This window comes from Eupeodes corollae, chromosome 1, assembly GCF_945859685.1.
Source record: "Eupeodes corollae chromosome 1, idEupCoro1.1, whole genome shotgun sequence".
Taxonomy (NCBI): domain Eukaryota; kingdom Metazoa; phylum Arthropoda; class Insecta; order Diptera; family Syrphidae; genus Eupeodes; species Eupeodes corollae.
In genome coordinates this window covers 310251302-310273144 of record NC_079147.1, presented here as the reverse complement: position 1 = coordinate 310273144, position 21843 = coordinate 310251302, and the positions used below count along the sequence as shown (strand labels likewise).

Sequence of the window (21843 nt, the reverse complement as noted above, 5' to 3'; positions counted from 1 at the left end):
CAAAAGTAATCTAAACAAATCTTCACAATATGAATGAAAAAGTGCGCGCGTACGCCCAATAGATTTATCCATTCTTGGCTGCGGATGCTGTGTGCGAAATGCATTTGAATTCAATTGCTGCAATCCAGATTGTAGATGCAAGAGCGTGTGGGCAAAATTCGAGGGGTTTTATTTTATTTTATTTTATTTTATACGACCGATCAACCCAACAAAAACGGACAGGTATCCTTTTTTGTAGCCTGAATTGATTTCTTTTTTACATTTCGCCAACGCAAACTGCTGATGACGGAGGCAGCAGTGATGGCGGCGGCGGCGGCGGTGTGAGGCGGCAAGGGTAACACAGCGTACCGTTTGTACCCTTCTATTTTATTGCATCGGATGTAGGTATGTAGTCTACTGAGGTCTGCTGTTTCTTTATCGAGTGCTAAACGGAAGGAAGTTCAAAGTTGTAGGTTGTATAGTACCTTTCCTTCACAGCTTGTATTTAGTTAGCAGTACACAAATAAATATAGGTTTTTCGTGAAACAAATAATTCAAGTTCAACTGTTTACAACGGTGGAGCGCGGCGGAAGCGCGCAGCTGATGGCGGCGTGGTTTTAAAATGCAACAAAAGAGTTATTTTTGAAAGGTGAGAAAAGCTGAAAAAGAAACAATTAGCTAAAAAAAACGGTTTTTTGGTATAAGCATATGGATTCCTATTCGCTAAATCCGTGTTATAACCGACAATCCATCTATACCTAAAGTCGGAATTGGAAATAATAATCAGAAACTCTTACGAATCCTGAACCAGGTGGTTCTAATCCGTTTTATTTTAAATTTGTATCAGATTTTCAGACGTATTTGTGACGTGGTAGCGCTGATTAATAACAGGACATTTTAGCTAAACAAAAATATGTCAATAGTTTATTTTCGATTAAAATGAAATGTAATTGTTCTGAATTAGGAAAGTGAATGAAAATTGTACATAAGCTGTAATCCACGGTTTAGCCTTAAATTTTATGTATCTATTGGTCTGCCTGGACATTATCAGACATTCCGATGTCATTGTTGTAATAAAAATGTGGTGAAGGTGAAAAATAAAGAAGAAATGAAAGCGTTCAACTAATTTATTGCGTTTTTTTTTATGGAAAAATATAAAATTGTGTTGAAAATACATTTCAGCTTTTTGGATTTTTTACTTCAGCCACCTACCTTGTAAATAAATAATAATTGTTTATTAATCATAAATTTTCCGTTAGGACTTCAAAAAAGCTGTTTTCAAAGAATATGAACATAAAAGACCTTTATGAATTGGTTTTCGAATTAGAGTATGTATTAAAGGTGAAAAATTACTCATGATTTTCTACAACTCCAAACATCAAACTTTAAATCTTATTATTGCATTTTTAAAGTTAGACAGATTCATAACTCAGACATTGTTCAACCGATTATTTTGAAATTAAACTTATCTTTCGGAAGTGTCATTATGATTAAAAAAATTACCGAAATCGTTTGATCGGTCGTAGATCCTTTATTAAAAAAATCTTTAAAAACGAAATTATTGTATGCATTCAATGATATGCTAAACTAAATTTTGATTTCCTTTGTAGTAGTAGCCTCAAAGCCCTTATTTGTCCGCTTCTAGGCCACCCTATCTTTATCCTTCAAAGTTAATTACAGAACGAATACTATGGTATGTGTTTGCTTTGCTATTAAGCGAAGTTTACGATGAATTTTAATTTTCGAAATTAAAGGTATGGTATGAAAATGGTATCCATTCGAAAGATAATTAAGCGATTCTTAAACAAAAGCCTTTGTTATAGTCGCATATAAAATACGCGTATTGCTATTGAAAATGCCCAAATAGGTTATCCTAACGTGTATTGGATGCGTTTTTAACATCTAATACAACCAACATTTGGAATCCTGCTTTTTATCTGGGTTAATTTAAGTTAATTCAAAAACTAATTTTCTTATCTGGAAGTACAAATGGTAATGTAGTGCAAATTGTGGTTAAATGAAAAGAAACAGAACATTTTTGAAAGGTAAAAAACAAGAAAAAAAGAGATATCAATTAAAATGGTCCAACTTCCTTTAACGTTTTTAAGGCTATAATGCCATTTCGAAAAATGTGTTCACAATCATACAAAATTAAGACAGCACATGTCTAAATGAAGTTTGTAATTATTTTTCAAAAGTAGTTATTCCCAGTCTCCCGAAAATAATAAAATATTACCCGAAGGGGCGGTAGCGTTTTTAAATATGATTCAGGAATAGAATTTTCTAAAACACATTTACCCACTCTATACATCGTATTCTTCTGTTAAACAATTCTATTCTTCTGTTATTCATTATATTAACATTTTAAATTGGAGGAAGCATTACCACACAACAGGAGCTTCTCATATTCTTCGATCTTAAGTGTGTATCTTTCTTCTTTTTTTCCATATTTCTGAAAAGCTAATTAATCGACAATCTTTCTTTTTATATAAGAAACACAATACAAATTATAATCGAAATGAAGCGAGACTTAAATCTTATCTATTTTCATAAATAACGCATACATGGACAGGTAAAAATTTATAATTCTTTTTTGATCAATTGTTAAAAAATAAATTATTTTCATATCGGTCTTAAAAATTTTGATAAATTGGAAACAAAAAACTCGTTCGTTTAACTTTCTCTGGTGTATCTTCACAATGTTATAATTTTTGGTAAAAGAAGCTGAAAGATTTAGAGGGATGTGTTTATGACAAAGAATATACAAATGTACGGTAGTCTTTTAGATACAATAAATGTCATTTTATTATCACAGTTTTTGGAAATACAAGTAAAAGCTAGAAGGGGTACTACCGGAAATTATGAATATTAAAACTTCGCCCTAATTTTTATCATTTTGTTAAAATTAAGATCCTATAATATTTATAGACTGTCCGAACAAAAATGTTTTTAAACAGTTTTGACAGAAAAGGTTTATTTACAGTTTTTCCTGTCTAGTTAAAATTTTGTTTCTTTTGTTCACTTTACTTTTGTAATACTTTTTTTTATTGATTTAGATAATTTTAGTTAAAAAGGTCTAAAGCTTTTTGATTCTCGCTAAAATAGTGAAAACATAAAGATGAGTTTATTTCTTGGTATTTTCGAAGAATTAAGCAGTATCACAGATGACTCCTAAAATCATAAACCACCTCATAATATGCCTCTATCTTTTTGAACATGTCTATATCTTTACTAGTTATACATTAAATTATTTATGAAAAAAAAGATTTACTCATAAAAAGTTACTTTAAATTTGTTTCAAATGCGCAATGTTAACCTCTTAGTATTTAATAGCTTTTTAAATTGAAAGGCGTCATAGAGGCACCAAGTTAAAGCATTGTTTCTAAATGACGTAGTCCCTCGCTCGCTTACAAGTCTTGCGAAAACTACAATATAATTTAAATGATTTAAGCGATATGTACAATACATAAAATGTAGAGAAAAAAAAGCTAGTTAATGAATGATAATTGCGGTCGTGAGATACTCGTACCAACTTCTAAATAGTCTGCTACTCTATCTAACAACTAGTTAAGTGGCAACCAACCAGTTCTAATTATGTTTGTGATTATACAATACCCCATATTTCGATCAGAGCACTTAATATATTTTTTCTACATTTTATTTTTGCTTTCAGAATAACAAATTGTTGTTTAAGAAAAATGTGTACCAATGCTGTCAGCGAATTGATTGTGAGTCAAACAAGACACGACAATCATGAGGGGCTTGAAGTCAACCTTTAAAACCCTCGCTGCTGCTCAAAAACTGATGTAATAAATCCTTGGGCTTGGGTTGGTCATTAATACATTATATTGTTATTGTAATAAGAAAATTATCAAAACACACTAGATTTGTTTTGTTGTGGTTGTTTTCGTTCAGCTGATGATGGCAATTAAGTTACAAATGGAAACAAAACAATAGAATTTTAATATGGAAATTGGAAATCTACACTTTAAGAAATTGAAGATTGAGAATATTTTTTTTTAAATGCTGTTAATCATGCTTTTGGCTATCGCACTGAAGAAAAATCTACATGTACTTTAAAACAATCTTTCAATTTATTTCTGTACGTATTGACTTAATATTCAAATTTCAAAGTCTGACAATTTACTCCTAAGCACACATGAGACATGACTTCTTTTACGATATGTAACAATATTCAAAGAATGCTTGATTAGTTTTTAATGGAATGAGACACCCTAGATGCCGAAAAATAGATTTGAAACAATTATTCTTATTTTAAAACTATGATAAACTCTTTGTAATTAAAGTGTTTATAATGTTAAAAAACTTGTTATTAAACCAATAGCCCAAAAAGTTATTAATCGAAATAAAACCAGGAAATCACTAAAAGTTTGAAAGAAACGAAACGTCGGAAAAAAAGGAAATAGTTTTATTTTTTTTTGCATTCGGAAATTAAATCTCTAATACAAATGTTTGAAGATTTCTGATTTATAACTACAAGACACCCCTCAAACTTCAGTTGTGTATTTACTGATATTCTAATTAAAATGTTCTTAAAGGGTTAAGATCACCCTAAAATGAGCTGTTTTCAGAAATACAACAAAATAAATCGAGTCTTTGTTTGCAATAATTGTTTTGAGTGATTTATTTCAAAGTAGAAGCAGTGTAGTATTTTTGCTATGACGTGACATCTCCTTTTTTACGATACATACGCCCAGAACAACAAATCCTGCACTGCTTTAGATATAATGATCCAAAGATGTCGATAACAAAATTCTAAGATTTTTACTTCCGGTGCTCCAACGTGATTTACTGACCTTTCGCATTCGTTGTAAAACTTAATTTTGAAATTCACTAGATGAACTACATTGTCGATTCCTAAGATCATTGGCGAACTTGTCTATCGACTTTCTCAGTTTCTGACATGCTTAAAGCATCTATCACATCTAAGATGTTGGATAAGTTCGTTTATGTAAAAATTCAGCAGTAATGCCAGATTTGCGTTCATAAATGAAAATACACTGCATTAATGCAGTCGGTAATTCTGTTCAAAAAAACAGTCTGAAAGCTGAAATGCGATGAAACCTGCGGTCATTTTACTTCTGTTGTAGCTCTGCAGAAAAATGTCAGAACAAGATGAATATGTAGTTAAAATAATTGAAAAAATAATTATTAAATTGTTGGCAACAAATATAATGATTTGTTATTAACAAGTTGAAATATAATATTTATACTTCATAAAAATAAATGAATTAATGAAATTGTTACACTCAAAGGATTTAAAATAATTGTTAATAAAACATTTTTATTGGACATTTTGAAAGAATTTCGTTAAGACACTTTAAACCAAAGCCCGCGTAACTCTAAGAAAAAACTTTTACAGACTTTTTTTTATAGGCGCCTACTTTGATGACATTTATGAACTGGTTTTTGATATTGTATATCTGCCAAATTCTTGCAGTGCAACTGGTTGCATTTTTGAACTCATCCGTTCTTTAAGAACATCTTTCTGTGTTCTGTTGTTTTCTAGGGACTATGTCTTTGCTTCTATTGTGATGATTAAGATTCATTCGGAATCGAAAGTAGAGAAATTGTTTAAATTTTCTTGACGTTTGAATTGAGACTTTTATATGTTATTTTTAATATTATATACCTTTGGAAAATCAATTAATGAGTGTCAAATTTTGAATCACTGATACAAAAATAAACTGTTTGAATTCACATATTGGAACTTGTATACCTATGTATTTTTAGACTGATTGGTTACATTTCTACTTTCGAGTAAAAAAATTAAATTTTAACTTTTTATAGCGATACTTTGGTCGCTCGAAAGAAGGCTATGCTACTCAATTGCTTTTTAAGCCCAAAAAAACAGCGGTTAGCAAGAGTAATTATTCGTTTTATCTCAGATCTGGTGTTGTTTTTATAGCGGAGCGTAGGTAGACGGAGTCCTTAACTACCTCAGAGTTACGTCTGTCCATAGTGAAGTTTTGACCGAGACGTCGGTGTTGTAGGACTTTCTTGATGACAGCATGTACTTTGTTTTGCCCTCATTAACCGTTAAACTCATTTTTGCCTTCTCTGCCTCAATACTCACAAAAGCCCCATGGACATCACGCTGAGTTCTTCCGATTATGTCAATGTCATTAGCATATGCTAGTAATTGGACAGACTTTCGAAAAATAGTTTCTCGGGTTTTAACCTGGGACCTCTGTACTGTACTTTCAAGGACGGTGTTAAAGGTCGAAAGGTTCTGTTAAGTTATGTCCAATCTTAATGGAGCAGCGCGAAGTCTACAGGGTCACCTTGCACGAAACTCAACATAAGTTGAACAACATTTTGGACATTTCTTAAACTTTCTTTTGTCAGATTGCTTTTTGGTTTTTGGAAAATAATTGAAACTGTCACCTCAGCTCATTCGCCGAATAGGAGTGATTGATTTTTGGCACACTTCTAAAGTGAAAAATTTTCTTGTAAAACGTTCCAAGAGAATGCATTTTTAAAGAAATGTAGTACATATATTTAGAATTTTAAGTCAATAGGTTGTCTGACTTAAGAGCCTGGCCAACTTAAAAACATGAATTGAAAAACGAAGTACTTAAAGGATTTTGGTACAGTAATTTTTCCAAAACTCTAGGAAATAAAATACAAAATGATTTTTTTTGAGTGTAGGCATATAAAAATAAAAAACATAGATCAATACCAATTAAAAAAAAAATCCCAACAGGTAATTCGATCATCTCTGCCTTAAAAAAATAAACTGGTTCCGAAATTTAAATGCAAATATTAATATGGTTGATGAGGAATTAGTTTGACATTCGAAACATGGAGAAAAACAAAAGCTGTTGAAAAATTCTACAAGAGTCAAAAGCCACCAAGTAACCGTAGACCTTTTGACTACCTATATACGAGTAGGTATAGAAATACCGCGTAAAAGCCGCAGTGTCACCATAAATCTCGTTTAATACTTTATTTAGGTGTGTTTCGATTAAAATCGCGACTGAGGGCATAAACATAAACGTACGGCCATTTGTTTTTTGTTTTGCTTTCTACAACTTGAATTGCGCCTTCTTAAATTTCAGATTAATAGTTTTATTTTGTTGTTGTCATCACAAATCTTTAAGTATATCACAATCAAAAAGAGATAACCATTTTCATTTCATTTCAATTTGGTTTATTATTTTTTATTTTTTTTTTTTTCAAATCATGATTTAAACTTTAAACGTGTAGGCCACACACTTCGTGGTCGTAGTTGTATATCCGTATTTGAAATTGAACGGAACTGAATGTTACAAAACTCAATAAAGTATCTATGAGATACATTTTGCTAAAATTGTAACGTTCCATGCTTAAAGTGTCAATCTATGTCACACATCACACCTACCTCAATTTCAGTCGAGTATATTTTTGTTTGATATTGGGTCAGTTGGGCGAGTAAAAGAGCACACCAAATATGGCAGAAAAGAGACTGATAGAATTGTTGACGAAGTGTTATCTCTAATTTAATGTTTAATTTAAACCTAAAATCGTGGCCTTTGAATAACTGAAAAAGAGTGAGGGTTTCAGATTATTTATTTAATTGAAGCTATTTTACGCACGAAGCCCTGTAAGGTCGTTTTTTTGTTTAACATTTATGGCAAATATATAAATTAAATAAGATTTATTAACAAGACCGGAAACATCTGAGCTGTTTTTTTTGTGAATTAATGTTGATGATATCTTGTTTGATAATTGATACCCAGTCTTTTTGGGCGATTTTCCAGTTGTAATGTTCAATTTATTTTTACAGATCTTATATCTTAAAAGGTTCTTAATTGATAGCCTTGCCTTTCAAATGTACTTTAACGTACACATACATATATGAAGAGGTTTTTAGCTTGCATGTAGCCCGTAGCTTATTGAAAGAGTGAGGGGAATTCAAATACGGTATAGATTCTTAACTTCTCTAGAAACCTAGCATTTGCAAATATCTATGCCGAAAAACATCTAAATTTGGTTGCAATTTCTAAATAAAGTGAGTGGCATGCGATTCACACTGGATTACTTAACATTGAAGCCCTTCAAAAGTTTGAAAAATATATTTTGTGAAAGTCAATATCAGCCTTTTTTCTAAAGATATTTGCGACAAAATCATTTTTTACCAATTATTTACTTAATTTTTGCAGATTTTTATTTTTGTTTAAAGCTGTCAATTGGATTTTTTCAAATACTGCACCAAATGCTAAAAACGATATATTGTATAAGTTTTAAGAACTTTGAAGCCAATATATGTTTTCAATGTATTTGTGGAAAAATTTAATTTTTAGTACTTTAGTTTAAGTTTTTATTAAAAAAAATTGTCAATTGTATTTTTGTAAAACTTTCACCAAGTGTTTAAAATTTTTTGCTTGTTCTTAAAATATTTGAGTCAAAAGTCAATTTTTAAGAATTGTTAGTTATTTTTTGAAGGGTTTTATATTTTTAAAAGAACTGAATTTTTTAAAACCTATTTCCAGACATCAAAAACGATGTTCTTCAACGTATGCAATTATTTTTAAGATAATACCATTTCTTGTTCGTAGAATATGCTAGGTAATTAATATATTTTTAAGTTATTTTGATATATAAGGAAACTATTAGTTGAATTTTTAACTTCCCATAGGAAGTTATAGTAATGGGTCCGATTTGTCAAATTGAATATGTTGACATTTCTCGACGTTTTAAAGTCCCTAGAGTCGAAATAAAGGATTTTTAGAAAGATGTCTGTGCGTGCTTGTGTACGTACGTTTGCGAAGTTTTTTTCGTCGTCCATAGCTTAAGAACCAGTAGAGATATCGACTTCAAATACATTTTGTTAAACAGATAATAAGGCAGAAAGTACAGAAAGGGCTCTAAATTGCGTCGGTGTTTTTTTGCCATGCCAGTTTAAAAAAAGGTGAACATTTAGTTAACCCTAAATATCTCACGAACCAAAAACGCTTCGTACTTAAATTAAATTTTATGTAATATATTGTAACGTGATACAAAAAAAGTATATTTTTTGAAAAAAAAAATCCAATTAACGGTGCTTTTTATAAATAAAAAAAAACTTAAAAAAGTTTATGAATACAAAATAATTTTATCTCCAAAACAATTTGGAGATAAAATGAAAAACAATGTTTTTAACATCTGGTAAAATTTAAAAAAAAAATGAATTGGCTGTTTTTTTTTATAAAAAATAAAAACATTACTCAAAGTTGGTAAAAATTTAATTTCGACTCAAATATCTTTCAAAAACTTGAGATTATTATGGCTTCCAACTTATTTAATCTTATAAAAAATATTGTTGTCAAAAGGCAGTCCAATTTTGAAAAAATCGATTTGCCAGTTTTCTTACAAAAAATAAAAACCTAAACTTTGGGACATTAGCTTTTAAACTAATTTTTTTTAATATTGTTGTCAATATTCAGTAAAATTTAAAAAAAAATCTAATTGATAGTTTTTTACAAAAAATAAAAACTTTAAAAATAAAAACAATACTAAAACTTGGTAAACATTTACTTTCGACTCAAATAGCTATTCAAAAATTAAAAATATTGTCTTCAAACTTTGTCAATTTCACAGAAAATATTGTTTTTGATATTCAATAGTTTTTTTTTTAAATAAAAATCCAACAGTCCGTTTTTTTCATAAAAATAGAAAATCTACAAAAATATTTACGCAAATTCGGTAAAAATTGATATCTCTCAAATTAATTTCATTCATCCAATTTGTAAAAATGTAAGAAATGCTATTAAAATTGGTAAAAATTTGGTTTCGACTAAAAATCTATTTAACAAAACTAGATTTTCGAACTAAACTATTTCTTTATATGAAAAATATTGTTCGTTATTTTAAAATTTGTAAGAATTATTTAACTGACAACTTTTTTAACCCAGTGTGGCTTCTCTTTTTTTCAAGTTAATAGCAATTCTGAATAAAATAAAATTTAACTGGAGTCGATATTCAGAATCATTTTTTACATTTTTTTTTTAAATTACTACTAAGTTTTGCATATTTTGATGTTATGGTCTGCAAATCAAAAATTATTTCAAATCAATATCTCTGCTGGTTCTTGAGATATAGCCGAAGAAAAAAGGTATCTCGTATGATATAGACTTACGCACCCAAGAGCACTCAGACGTCTTTCTAAAAACCATAGAATTAGGGACATTAAAACGTTTGTCTCAAAATGTCATTTCAGTTTCGCAAAATTTGATCGATTACAATGACTTTAGACATTAAGTTAATAAATTTGTATAGAAATGTAAAATAAAACATTCCACATACGCCATAGTGGACCGATTAAATTTTATATGAAAAATAATATTCAAGTGCAATATTCAATATTTTAAGTGATTGCTGTTACAATAGAACCTACAAAGTTCGTATGATAATACTACTTTGGTTTAAAATAAAGTCATTTAAATTTAGAACTTTAGACATTTATCTTAACGTAAGGATTTAATTAATATTGTTTACGCATTTTTTTACTTGATTACTAATTATTTGTTCCGAAGTCTATCCATAATTTTTGTTTACTTTCACTATTGAATAAATAAACATAATGTGTAGGTTTTAACAGTCATAGTTTATGTAGGAATGTACATTTGTACACATATAAATCTTTGCAATTTTATAGAAGTGTGACATTCCATAAAATTAAATCATTTCTAAAACCTACAATTTGTCATGGAATTTTAGCAATTAATAAAAAATAAATTCTAGTGTCTCAATTTATTGGAATGTCATAACAACAATCAACCCCTTTTATGAAGAATCACGATCAAAAATTATTCAATACTCCAAGTATGTCACACTATACTCTCGTAGCAATAACAATTAATTGTTATGTTTTTATGTACATAAACTGATGTTTATAGATACGACGAGAACGATTAGATTGCCTTATTTTGATGAGTTCACCAACCTATTTGATACGGGGAATTAGCAACAAGTTTACTGAAAATGTTAAGCTTCTGTTTACCACCTACAAAAAATAAACATCTCAATGGACGGATCTAGATTTCTGGCGCCATTAATAAAAAAAAAAAAAACAATTGACAAGTTAGGGAGCTAGTGGTAGGTTAGATTTGAGATATCTAGATAAGTGTTTTATTCAATCAGAAAATGACGAAAAGTGAGACAAACATTAATTTAAAGAACGATGTCAATAAAATACTTAGCTTCTTTCATCATCTTTTTATGATTTTTGTTATCTTCTCTCAACTTTAAGAAAATTATACAAATTTGGTACTGCCACAAGCTCCAACCCGACAATCTTCGAAAGATATTCAATTGGCAATAGTAAAGTAATTAAAATGCCTATTTCATAAAAAAAGTAAATTAAAAGCTCCCCGATGACGCAAGGCACATAGAAATTAATGTTGAACACAACATTTTACCTGTTGGATCAAAAAACAAGTGTTATCTTATCGCAAAAGATTGAACCAAAAAATAAAAACAAATAGAAAATATAAACACACAACCCACCTTTAAGCTTCGTGCACCACATATAAATTCAAACTAGGTAAGGTATATACTCTTTTTCGTCATCTGATGGCTCTTAGGTCGTCTAAAAAATTTCAGTTAGAACGCCAAGTCGTGCAGTCCATATTAACGAGGCAGGAAGTGATATCACCCAAGCACTCATGAATCATATGGGCGATATTGTAGAAGTAAGTAGAAGTACCTCTCACTTGCTATGACATACATCTGTTTATTCAATAAAAACACTCATATCCATGTTGACAGAGATTTTTATTTATTTTTTGATTCGGTTTTTTGGTAGCCAACTGTTTTTCCAGACAGGTATATAGAGGATGTGAGTCTAAGGTGGGAAGAAGGCTATTGCAGGTACAACTTCTACTACTGGTGTTTCGTATAGGTTGTTAAAACGATATGTGACTTTAATGAACACCATTTTTAGCCTAAATACTCACACCGGCTTTAATTTATGTAGTCGTAGGCATATGAGGTAATGGTGATGATTAATTATCAGATTTTCAATTTCAATTTTCAAGGAGCGCCTACACACTTTACACTTCGGATCAATTGATTATGAGAAAAGTGTTTAGTCGAGCATAACCATAACCAAATAATGCAAACAAATAGAGACTTCAGGAAAGTGAACCAATCTTCCATTTTTAGCTGTCGAATTAACTGTCACTGTTAAATGCATTTTTTTGAAGCTGGATTAACCGTTTCAGAAATAAAATAAAGGTACAATTTTTTCTTTCACCTACTTTAAATGCACTATTTTTGTCTGTCTTTAAAACACTTCTTTTTAAAGGATTTCAATACTCCGAATTTAAATCTGATCTTATAATTTCTTCAGTAGCTCAGTTGTTTAAAATGTACTTCTTTAAAAATGTACACAAAGTCCCATAATATGGTTTTTTGAGGCTAAGTTAATTTTTTAAACTACAAATCTTCTAGATACAATTTAAATCATTTTATTATCTCAATAAGTTTTTGGAAATTCTCACTAGAAATGAGATATTTCATATTTTGCAAAAACACATTTAAAAGTTTATTTTTTGGTGCTGATTCCGAATACGGACTTCAATTGTAGGTACATTTTTAAAACACTTTTTTTTCAATAATGTGTTTAAGCATAGAGGTATGTATATTTTTATATCAGGAAAGGTGAAAACTAATAACTTATCAGGGTTTTTTGAAAAAAGAACAAAAGATGTTGAAATTAACCGTTATCTATACTACAGAAAATGGATTTAAAAAATCATCACAAATTAAATAATCCGGATTCCAACTTAGGCCATCAAAAACCTTAGAAAAAGATATATAGACCCAGGGGCCAGTTAAGGCTATCATTGGCTTTAATCATTGTATTTTAGATTACAAAAAATTACTAAGGCCGAAAATTCACGACACAAAATAAAATAGTTGTGTTGTGAATGGGGTTATTTGAGCGGTTTGTGCAGTTAACTGTGTAAAAATTAAAACAATTTTGATATTTTTGCTCAAGTCTTCAATTTGTGCAGTTATTTGTGTCGTGAATGTCAAAAACTGTGCAACCGCTCAGAATACAAATTTTGTTTACGCCACTATACATTGTTTTTTTTTTATAATGGCTGATGAACAAAAGTTCTGGAGCGAGTTCCTCGACCTTTATAAAGAACATCCGGCTCTATGGAAAATAAAAAGCCCGGAATATAGCAACAGGATAATGAAAAGTAAAGCCTATGAGCTTTTTTTGCACTAAATTTTCAACGAACGAAAACTTTTTTAAACTGAGAACTGTGCAGTTCACTTGTATCGTGTTTTGCACAAACCGACTTGAGTAAAATTTCAGTTTGCGCAGTTATTTTGTATCGTGAATTGGGGGCCTAAGCAACTTACTTAATGTTTGCATTCAAAATGAAACTAATGAACTGCAAAGTTCTCTTTCCAAAGAAATATTTTTTGAACTCAAATGATGAAAACTTTTTCAGGGAAAAGCTAGGTTGGAATCGGCTAAGGTGATAATTGACTATCATATTTTTGATAATCAAATTTGACTATCATTTTTATTCCGTCTGTGTAAGATGATTCAACTCAATTCAATTCGATTGAACAATTTCACATTAGAATTGTCAAAATTCATTGTTGCTAATGTGAAATTTTAAATTGTTTCCTATAAAATATCTTAATAAAAGTATAAAATTGGCTGTTTTGAATAACATTCTCACTTTTCTTGTTTTTTTTCGAATGTCATAAGTTTTGTCGATCACAAGAATTTGTTTTTTAACGAAAAAAGCTTACTTAGGAAATGTCCCAGTGACTTTTGTAAGCGTCTGGTAGCTCTATTCGGAATAAATATATTTGTTTGAAAATGACAATCACATTTTTGTTGCGATAGCTTTGTAGGTATCAATGTGAATATCACTTTACGTAGATAAAATTCGATCATTTTTATTGTTTTTTATCAACCATATCCTAAGCCGATCTGCAACGTTGAACATTTTATTTTTACTATTTTCTAAAGAGTTTTTTAGCAAGTTTTTTAACCGAAAATTTTTATTTTTCAATGACAAAAACATTTTCAAAAACAGTAGATTTTAATTTTATACGTGGATACAAAGTCTCACTGAAATCGTTCCATTTGCTTTGTATTCTTTTTTTGTCAGTTCTGCTTTCAATGATTAACTTAAGTGGCCAGTTATAGCTATCATTGGTTTTCATAATTGAAACCCGTCATTGGAATTCTTTGAAAGGAGTTTATATCGATCATTGAAAATGTGTGCCTTTGTCAGGGATCTGTCTTTGGAAATGTATAAATTTGAAACTCAAATCAATGAACAAAATAGACTCAGCTGTTCAGGCAAATTAATTTTCTTCAGAAAAATAAACTTTTATGGTCTCAACCAATAAAAGTTTTAACTTTTTTATGAGTTTTACAAACAAAAAAAGTGAAAACTTTCCTGTAAAGTTTGTAAGTTGGTTTAACCAAGTGAAACAGAGTGTTTCGATTTTATTGAAGCGTTTTTACGCTCAGATGGATAAGTTATCTCATCCTGGTGGACCATTCAAAGTGCATTAAAATGTTAGCAAAATAAAGCAACAAATTAAAGAAAAAAAAAGTCGAACACTGTTTCCCATAACTACGATATCCTATCCTTCTCATTCACTCAGTCGGCCGGGACAGCGGTACGCGGTACCGTCTCTTTTTGCCGCCTGGTTAATGAGTTGTAAATTTCACAAGAGACAAGTTTTTTCATTACATTTTAATTGACTGAAGTCGAAGTCTTAAAAGGCAAATGCTGATGCTGCTGCTAGCTACCGTCGTCGTCGTCGTCGGCCAATTTCAGACGTAGCCGTAACTACTAGTAAGAATAAAGATATAATAAAGTATCTAATGGGTTGTATTTTATACGCGCAGCACTTAACTTTGCACCAGGTTTAAGATGACGATGATGATGATGATGGCAATGTTTAGCGGAAGGAAGGGGGACCAACAATTAAAAGCTCGCCAATATAGCCAGCAGAATTATTATTATTACAAACTTTACATATATGTTTGTATACATATACTATGTATGTTATATGAACGTATTGCGCTATCAATAACTTGGAAGATATTTTTAAATAAATCTCAGAAAAAGGGGTTATGGACCTGTGCCTCGGTTTACGAATCTTGAATTTTACTTTTTATTACAACTTAGGTAGAGCTGTAGGTATACTCAAAAGTATATAAGGTACTAAAACTCTCAGTATTGGACTTCCGTATCTCCTCGATGCTTTCACCCGTTTTAATGAGTCTCTGAAGTAGTTGATGATTGTTGTTATTTTTTGTCTTATTTTCCGTTTTCAATTAAGAGCCTCGTATTATACGGGTCTTTAGTTATTTTTTTGTGTTTTTATTTTTTATTTTTAGAGCTAGAGATTGTCTTAGGTAATATTTTAAGGTAAGAGTTTAAGAAAAAAAAAAGAGTTAAGAAAAAGGAGAGAGTTTTAGACTATACGGCTACATACGTTTGCTGCAGTGTCTTGAGTCATTTTTTACTATGTGGTCGAGGTTGTTCACTATCAAAAAAGAAAAATGGGTCAATTAGTGAGAGATAGTGAAATAAGTTTCAAGATTTCGTGCTCACTTCTTTAGGCATTCACACATTTACCCTCTTTAAAAGTACCTACGTTACAAACAAAAACAAAATCAGAGGCTTAATGAGTGTTGAATGCTATGACGATGTATGATTTATTTTTTATGTTTTTGAAGGAGGTTTATTTCATAAAATGTTAAGCCTAAACATTATATTATAATTATTATTTTTTTTTAAACAGGCAACGCAGTATCTGAATTGGATTAACTTTGACCCCAAAATTAATCGTTGACGCTATACGAAAGGCGGTGACATAACACGTTAAACTTTTAATTTATGCTCAATTTTAAGGTTTTGACATTTCCCATTAAACGTAAAATGGCAAAAGATATAAATAGATATTTTTAAAGGGTTATTGTTTTGCATTGTGTCGGTATATGGTATTTTTAGTCACACAAAATTTGAGAACTACCTCCACAAAATAAAAAGAAATGTATTCGGTCACATCGAAGATTCAATTCGGCTGGAAGTAGCTTTCATCGCAAGAAATTTTAGATGTACATAAATGTTAGGTAGTGATGTGCAAATTAACCAATTTTCGAGTACATTTTAATAATTAACAAAATAGTGGTTTAATAAAATGAAATAAGATGCACTGATTTTGAAATCAAAACTTTCAAAAAAGTCCCTCCTTCATTTCCAAACATATGTTTTTATTTGAAGTGTCAAGAAAAAATAACTTTTGACACATAATATTTAACATATGTATGTATGTATTTATTTCACATAAAATAAGTTCGTTTCGGAAGCTGCATATAACGAGCTTATTGCTGGAATATTGCGAAACAGAAGCAATATACTGGAAGTATCTATTCAAATTCAGATTTCCGTTTCTTCAACTTGAACTTCTTAGATCGTATTCATCTTGGAAAAAATGATGTTTTCGACAGTTTTATTTGTAATAAAAATGACGTGTATTTTCGGAAACAAGAATTTTGAAAAACTTGGAAGAAATCTAAAAAGTTAATAATTCCTCTTTCGAATAAAACACAGGTACAGAGGAAGCCGCATGAGTTGACGATATTTTTTATTTTCCATGCCTAAGTTTTGATTTTGTCATTTCCGTTTCTTCAACTTGAACTTCTAAGATCGTATTCATCTTGGAAGAAATGATGTTTTCGACAGTTTTATTTTAACAAAATGACGTGTATTTTCGAAAACAAGAATTTTGAAAAACTTGGAAGAAATCTAAAAAGTTAATAATTTCTCTTTCGAATAAAACACAGGTACAGAGGAAGCCGCATGAGTTGACGATATTTTTTATTTTCCATGCCTAAGTTTTGATTTTGTCATTTCCGTTTCTTCAACTTGAACTTCTTAGATCGTATTCATCTTGGAAGAAATGATGTTTTCGACAGTTTTATTTGTAATAAAAATGACGTGTATTTTCGGAAACAAGAATTTTGAAAAACTTGGAAGAAATCTAAAAAGTTAATAATTCCTCTTTCGAATAAAACACAGGTACAGAGGAAGCCGCATGAGTTGACGATATTTTTTATTTTCCATGCCTAAGTTTTGATTTTGTCATACATAAGTAGGCAATTAGAAATTTCGACAAATCCAAAATTGGGATCAAAACGAACTCCAAGCTAAATGTAAAAGTACCAGCTATAGTACTTCTAGACTGTAGATCCGGCTTTTGATTTCTAGACTGTAGATCCGGCTTTTGATTTCCAATCTTAAAAACTTAAAGAAACACGTCTTATCTTTTGTTTAAGGAACTTGTAATATAATTTGCCTTTCTTCTATTCTTTGTCCTTGAGCTCTCTTTTTGTTTGTTTATTATTGTCAAATGTATAACTGATATAAATAAAAAACAATATGTATGTATATATACGTATTTTAAACAATTAAAAACTTATTTAAACTGGGCGCTTAAGCGAATAAATAATAAACATATTAAACGTTGAAGAATTTCAAAACTATCTCTTGGAATTTGTTCATATCAAGATTCAGTTTCTGCGAGACCTGAACTCTTATTTCAATGTGTTAGATTTGAGCTTACAACAAAAAGTAAAAAACTAACATCTTCAAATTTTGCTGATGAGAAAAATTCCGAGGACATTATAGTTACAATACCACCCAAAATGTATAGCATAATGATTTAGCAGGTGAAACAACTAAAAAAACAAAAGTGAGATTCCAATTCTAGCTTATAACGATACCAATGGAATCAAGTAAAAGACATCACATTTTGTATAACATTAAATAAAAATAACTATAAACTAAAATTAAATGTGGCGAACCCCAGCTGATGGCATACCACATTCTTTTGTCCATGACCAATTTTATATAGAAATACATGAAACAAACAATAACCAAAGCTCCCACGGTAATGAGTGATGAGTTACCTAAAAAACTGCAGCTATACCCACTTCCAGACCGGCGACCAGTCGTCTTATTGCTGCCCCAAGTATTTTGAAATAGTTTATCCTTCAAAGACATCTTCGATCCGCCAACAGTTTGGTCTGCCTCCGACGTGATGGTAATGGTCGTTAGGATGTACCTTCACCGCCACTACCGATACTAAAGGACCCAAACTTTAAGATGATTGTCACTTAAAATATAGTTGGAGTTCACATTGGAGTATCTTGGTATTTTTGTTTTTCTTAAATGTTATTTCTGGTTTCTAAATTTAGATAGCCGGTTCTTCAGACTTTAGACTTTGACCACGAAAAATAACATTAAATTGCAAAAATCAGATACAAATCTCTGACCGTTGCCGTTGAAAAGAAAACGTTCAAACACTTGCCGCTGTCGTTTCACTGTTTGGCCCGACGATTTCGATTCTGACTCACGGTTTTTGTTCTTCGCTTGTTTAGTGCAAATTTCTTTTCTGTTTTTTTCAGTTGTTAATATTTTTAGGAAGGAACGTCTTCATTTTGCGATAAAAAAGGAATAAAAAGAAACTTCTTCTTTTAACGTATTCTCGTTATAAAAGAATTCAAAAAGAAGAACTCAAGCGGACACGGGATGGAGGGTCACACCGGGGCCGAAGTTGTATGCTCTCATTCTTTTTCACACAAACACTTTTTTAAGTCTTGGCTGCGTTGTCTTCCAAGAAGCCGCTTTTGCCAAGTCCATAAAACGATGGCAACACAAAATCAGACAAAAAAAATCACAGACAGTAAATTTACAATATTGCAATAAAGCTCACTCTAGTCAAGAACTGTCTTATCGACTCGAAGACCAATAAATTCAATTCAATTCTATTCGGTTCTGGTGCCATTCGTCGATTCTAGTTTATGCCAATATTGATCAAGATTACTTTTTTATTTATTTAATTTGATTGCACCTTCGTTTGATTGTTGGAAATAGGTAAACCCCTTACACCAGATACACGACACGAGGAGCCGTTTCGATAGAACCTATGACAAAAATTCCTTAGGTAGGTAGATAGGTATACGAGTCGAGTAGGAATATCCGAAAACCAAAACCAAACAAAATATAAAAAGTATCGATTGCGATAAGGGAAAGATATAATGTAGTCAGGTACGATTTATATTTATATAAAAATGTCGATCGGATCACATATAAGTGCACATCATCGCATGTAACATCAAATTTCGATTTCAATTTCGACCCTTAAAAAATTCCAACTATTCATTCAAATATTTTTTCGTTTTTTTTTTCAAGTTGTTGTTGTTGGTTGGGCTTCGGTTTGTTTGACGGTTGCGCAAAGAAAAACGCACACAAAACGGTCGACGGACGACGTACGGAGGAGAATGTGTCAGCAGCTAAGCGGTAGCCGTTGTTTAACCTCAAACTGACAAACTGAAACTGAATTGAAATCGTGTTTCGTGTACCTTTCCAATAAAAAGCCAGACTCTGGCTCTGACTCTTCTGGCTCTATACGACTATACGGCTATACGCCATACAAAATACAAGTTGTACATATCAGCTAAGGGCAACAACAACTATGCAGCGGCAGTGGCGGCGGCGAATCGAACGAATAATCTCATCGTTCGTCGTCGTACGTCGTCGTAGTGGTCGTAGTCGATATCGCCTTCGTCGTCGTCGACTATGCGACGTTTGGTTATGATGAGGTACGTACGAGGTACGACTTTACGAAGAACTTCTCGATACTTATTATAGTACCCCTATACTCCATTCATGCAGTCTAATAAAATGTGGCTCCTCGCGGTTTCAAACTTCCTTATCACTTTTTTAAAACGTTCACGGTAAAATGTGCTTAAGTGCTTTGTGATAGTGAATAAATTGTTAAATGTTTATTTTTATTTTAAATGTTATAATATAGCCGCAGTTTATTGAATTTTCAATAACTATTTTGTATTGATTAGAAACGAGATAGAAAAGTTTATTCTTATATTTTATGACAATTTTCTTAGAACCTTAGAAAATTACATGTCATTCTTTGAAGCCAGGGTTAAATGGGTAATTCGTAATTATTTTATATTTTATGTTGACAAAAAATAATAGGTGTCAATAATTTACTTGGACTTGCTAGGATAAGAAAAACTGGGGCACTGCTATCAGAAGCTTTTTCTATATTGGGGTCTCTTGTCTATAATTCAAAAGATATACTCCCTTCACAGAAACTACTAATTGTTAAGGGTTTAACAATTTACTAGTTACCAATTAGCTAAGAGAGTCCAAAATGTTAAACCTTTCTTTTTGTTTTGCTAACTAGTAAATTCCTAATTGCATATTATTAAAAATCGAGCATATAAACTTTTTAAAAAGTGACAGTTGGTGCAAATAAAAAAAGCAAATACCCTTAAGCACTATTCACATGAGCACGACCAACTAATGAACGAATATTCGTCGATTTTGACATTTATTTCACATGAGAGTTTTTAATTCATCGCGAATGAAGTTGGATTTTGACAATTGATTTTTGTTTGTTTCTCATTATTTATTTTTTGTTTGAAAACAAACGATTGAGAAAATGCGGTCGAAGCTATATTTGTTTAAAAAAAAATGATTGGTGTCCTTATTAATAAACAAAACAAGAAAAAGATTTCATGTGCATCCATTTAATGCAAATAATTTTATTATCAATTAAATTTTCTTTACCTTTCTATCCATATTTTTTCAAGGAGCCACAGCCGAACACCATTTACCACCGAAATCAAACCAAAAATGATTTTTTTAGGTTAAGTATACGCGATTATTTTATTCGTTGGGAGTGTGAATAATGTGGAACGCGAATAAAGTTTGTCAATTCGTATCAATACAATTTTTTCACGACGAATTAATTTGTTGTCTTAAATTTATTAATGTATGATATTGAAAAGTAAAAGTATGCATCATAAATCAAATAGAAACTATATTGCTATTGTTTTGTTAAGAATGTGTGTGGAAATATGTCTTCAAAAGTACATAAACTCACATTTTGTAATTCATTCGTCATTCGTTGGTCGCGCTCATGTGAACACTGCTTTAAAAAGACCTATTAATTTGTATTATTAACCGTTGACTGTACCATTCCATCCACTGCTCTTATAAGATTAATTGTACATAGTCATACATCTTTAGAAAATTGCTAAGAGTTAAAGTAGCAATTTCGTGGTTTTAACTTTAGGAAAATGTTAAGACATAGTATTTTTTTAAAATCTTTCAAAATTAGGTAAATCATCTTTTAAGCTTAGTAAATTGTTGAAAATTTATTTAACATTCTATGGAATCGTTTAAAATTCTACGGCCATATTTGTTTGTACGCTTAAAATGAAGATTTATAAAGATACGGTGATTGCGTTTGCCTCTATTAAGTATTACAGGTTAAAAAAGGCAATATATCCTCCCACTTTGGTGAGAAATTTTTGAGTAGCTTCTTGAGTTCTCAAATACCTAATACTAAATCCTTAAACAAATATTTTAATAAAAACTATTTAAAACAATGATATGAATTTTTAAAATGTTCATTTAGTAAAATTATTAGAAAATTCTTTAAATATTTCAATTAATTGATTGAGAATTCTATGAACACCATTTAGACAAAGGACAAGTATTTAATAAATTTTCAAGTTCATCAAGGGATATCCAAAGTTTAGCAACTAAAATGTGATCAACATCAGCTTAAAAGTTACCAACTACTTATTGAAAATTATTTAAATGTGATGAAGTGGTACTCCTAACAATAACTTTAATAATTTTTCCCACTTTAAAAGTGATATTTACCTCCATTGCTTTGAGTTATCGTTCTTCTCCCTGCTTCTTCATCTTTCAGCTCGCGCGCGCACTTTGTTCTCACATTTTATCTAGACTGGAGCTTGGGCAAACTCGTGCTTACACGAATATAACA

General features: G+C 30.7%; 1 protein-coding gene across 3 annotated transcripts in view; it reads right to left on the bottom strand.

The window, feature by feature from the left end:
• The window catches only part of LOC129942888 (protein TANC2), a 61049-nt gene that overhangs the window by 25437 nt on the left and 13769 nt on the right, over positions 1–21843 (bottom strand). The window contains exon 1 of one of the 3 annotated variants that reach the window (XM_056052008.1): positions 17930–19363. The exons of 1 other annotated variant lie outside the window; for it this stretch is intronic. In XM_056052008.1, coding sequence (XP_055907983.1) covers positions 17930–18023 — 94 coding nt within the window. In that variant the 5' untranslated portion in view covers positions 18024–19363. Of the gene's footprint in view, positions 1–17929; positions 19364–21843 lie in introns of those variants that run through there. One more of the 3 variants, XM_056052009.1, reaches the window with a different exon arrangement.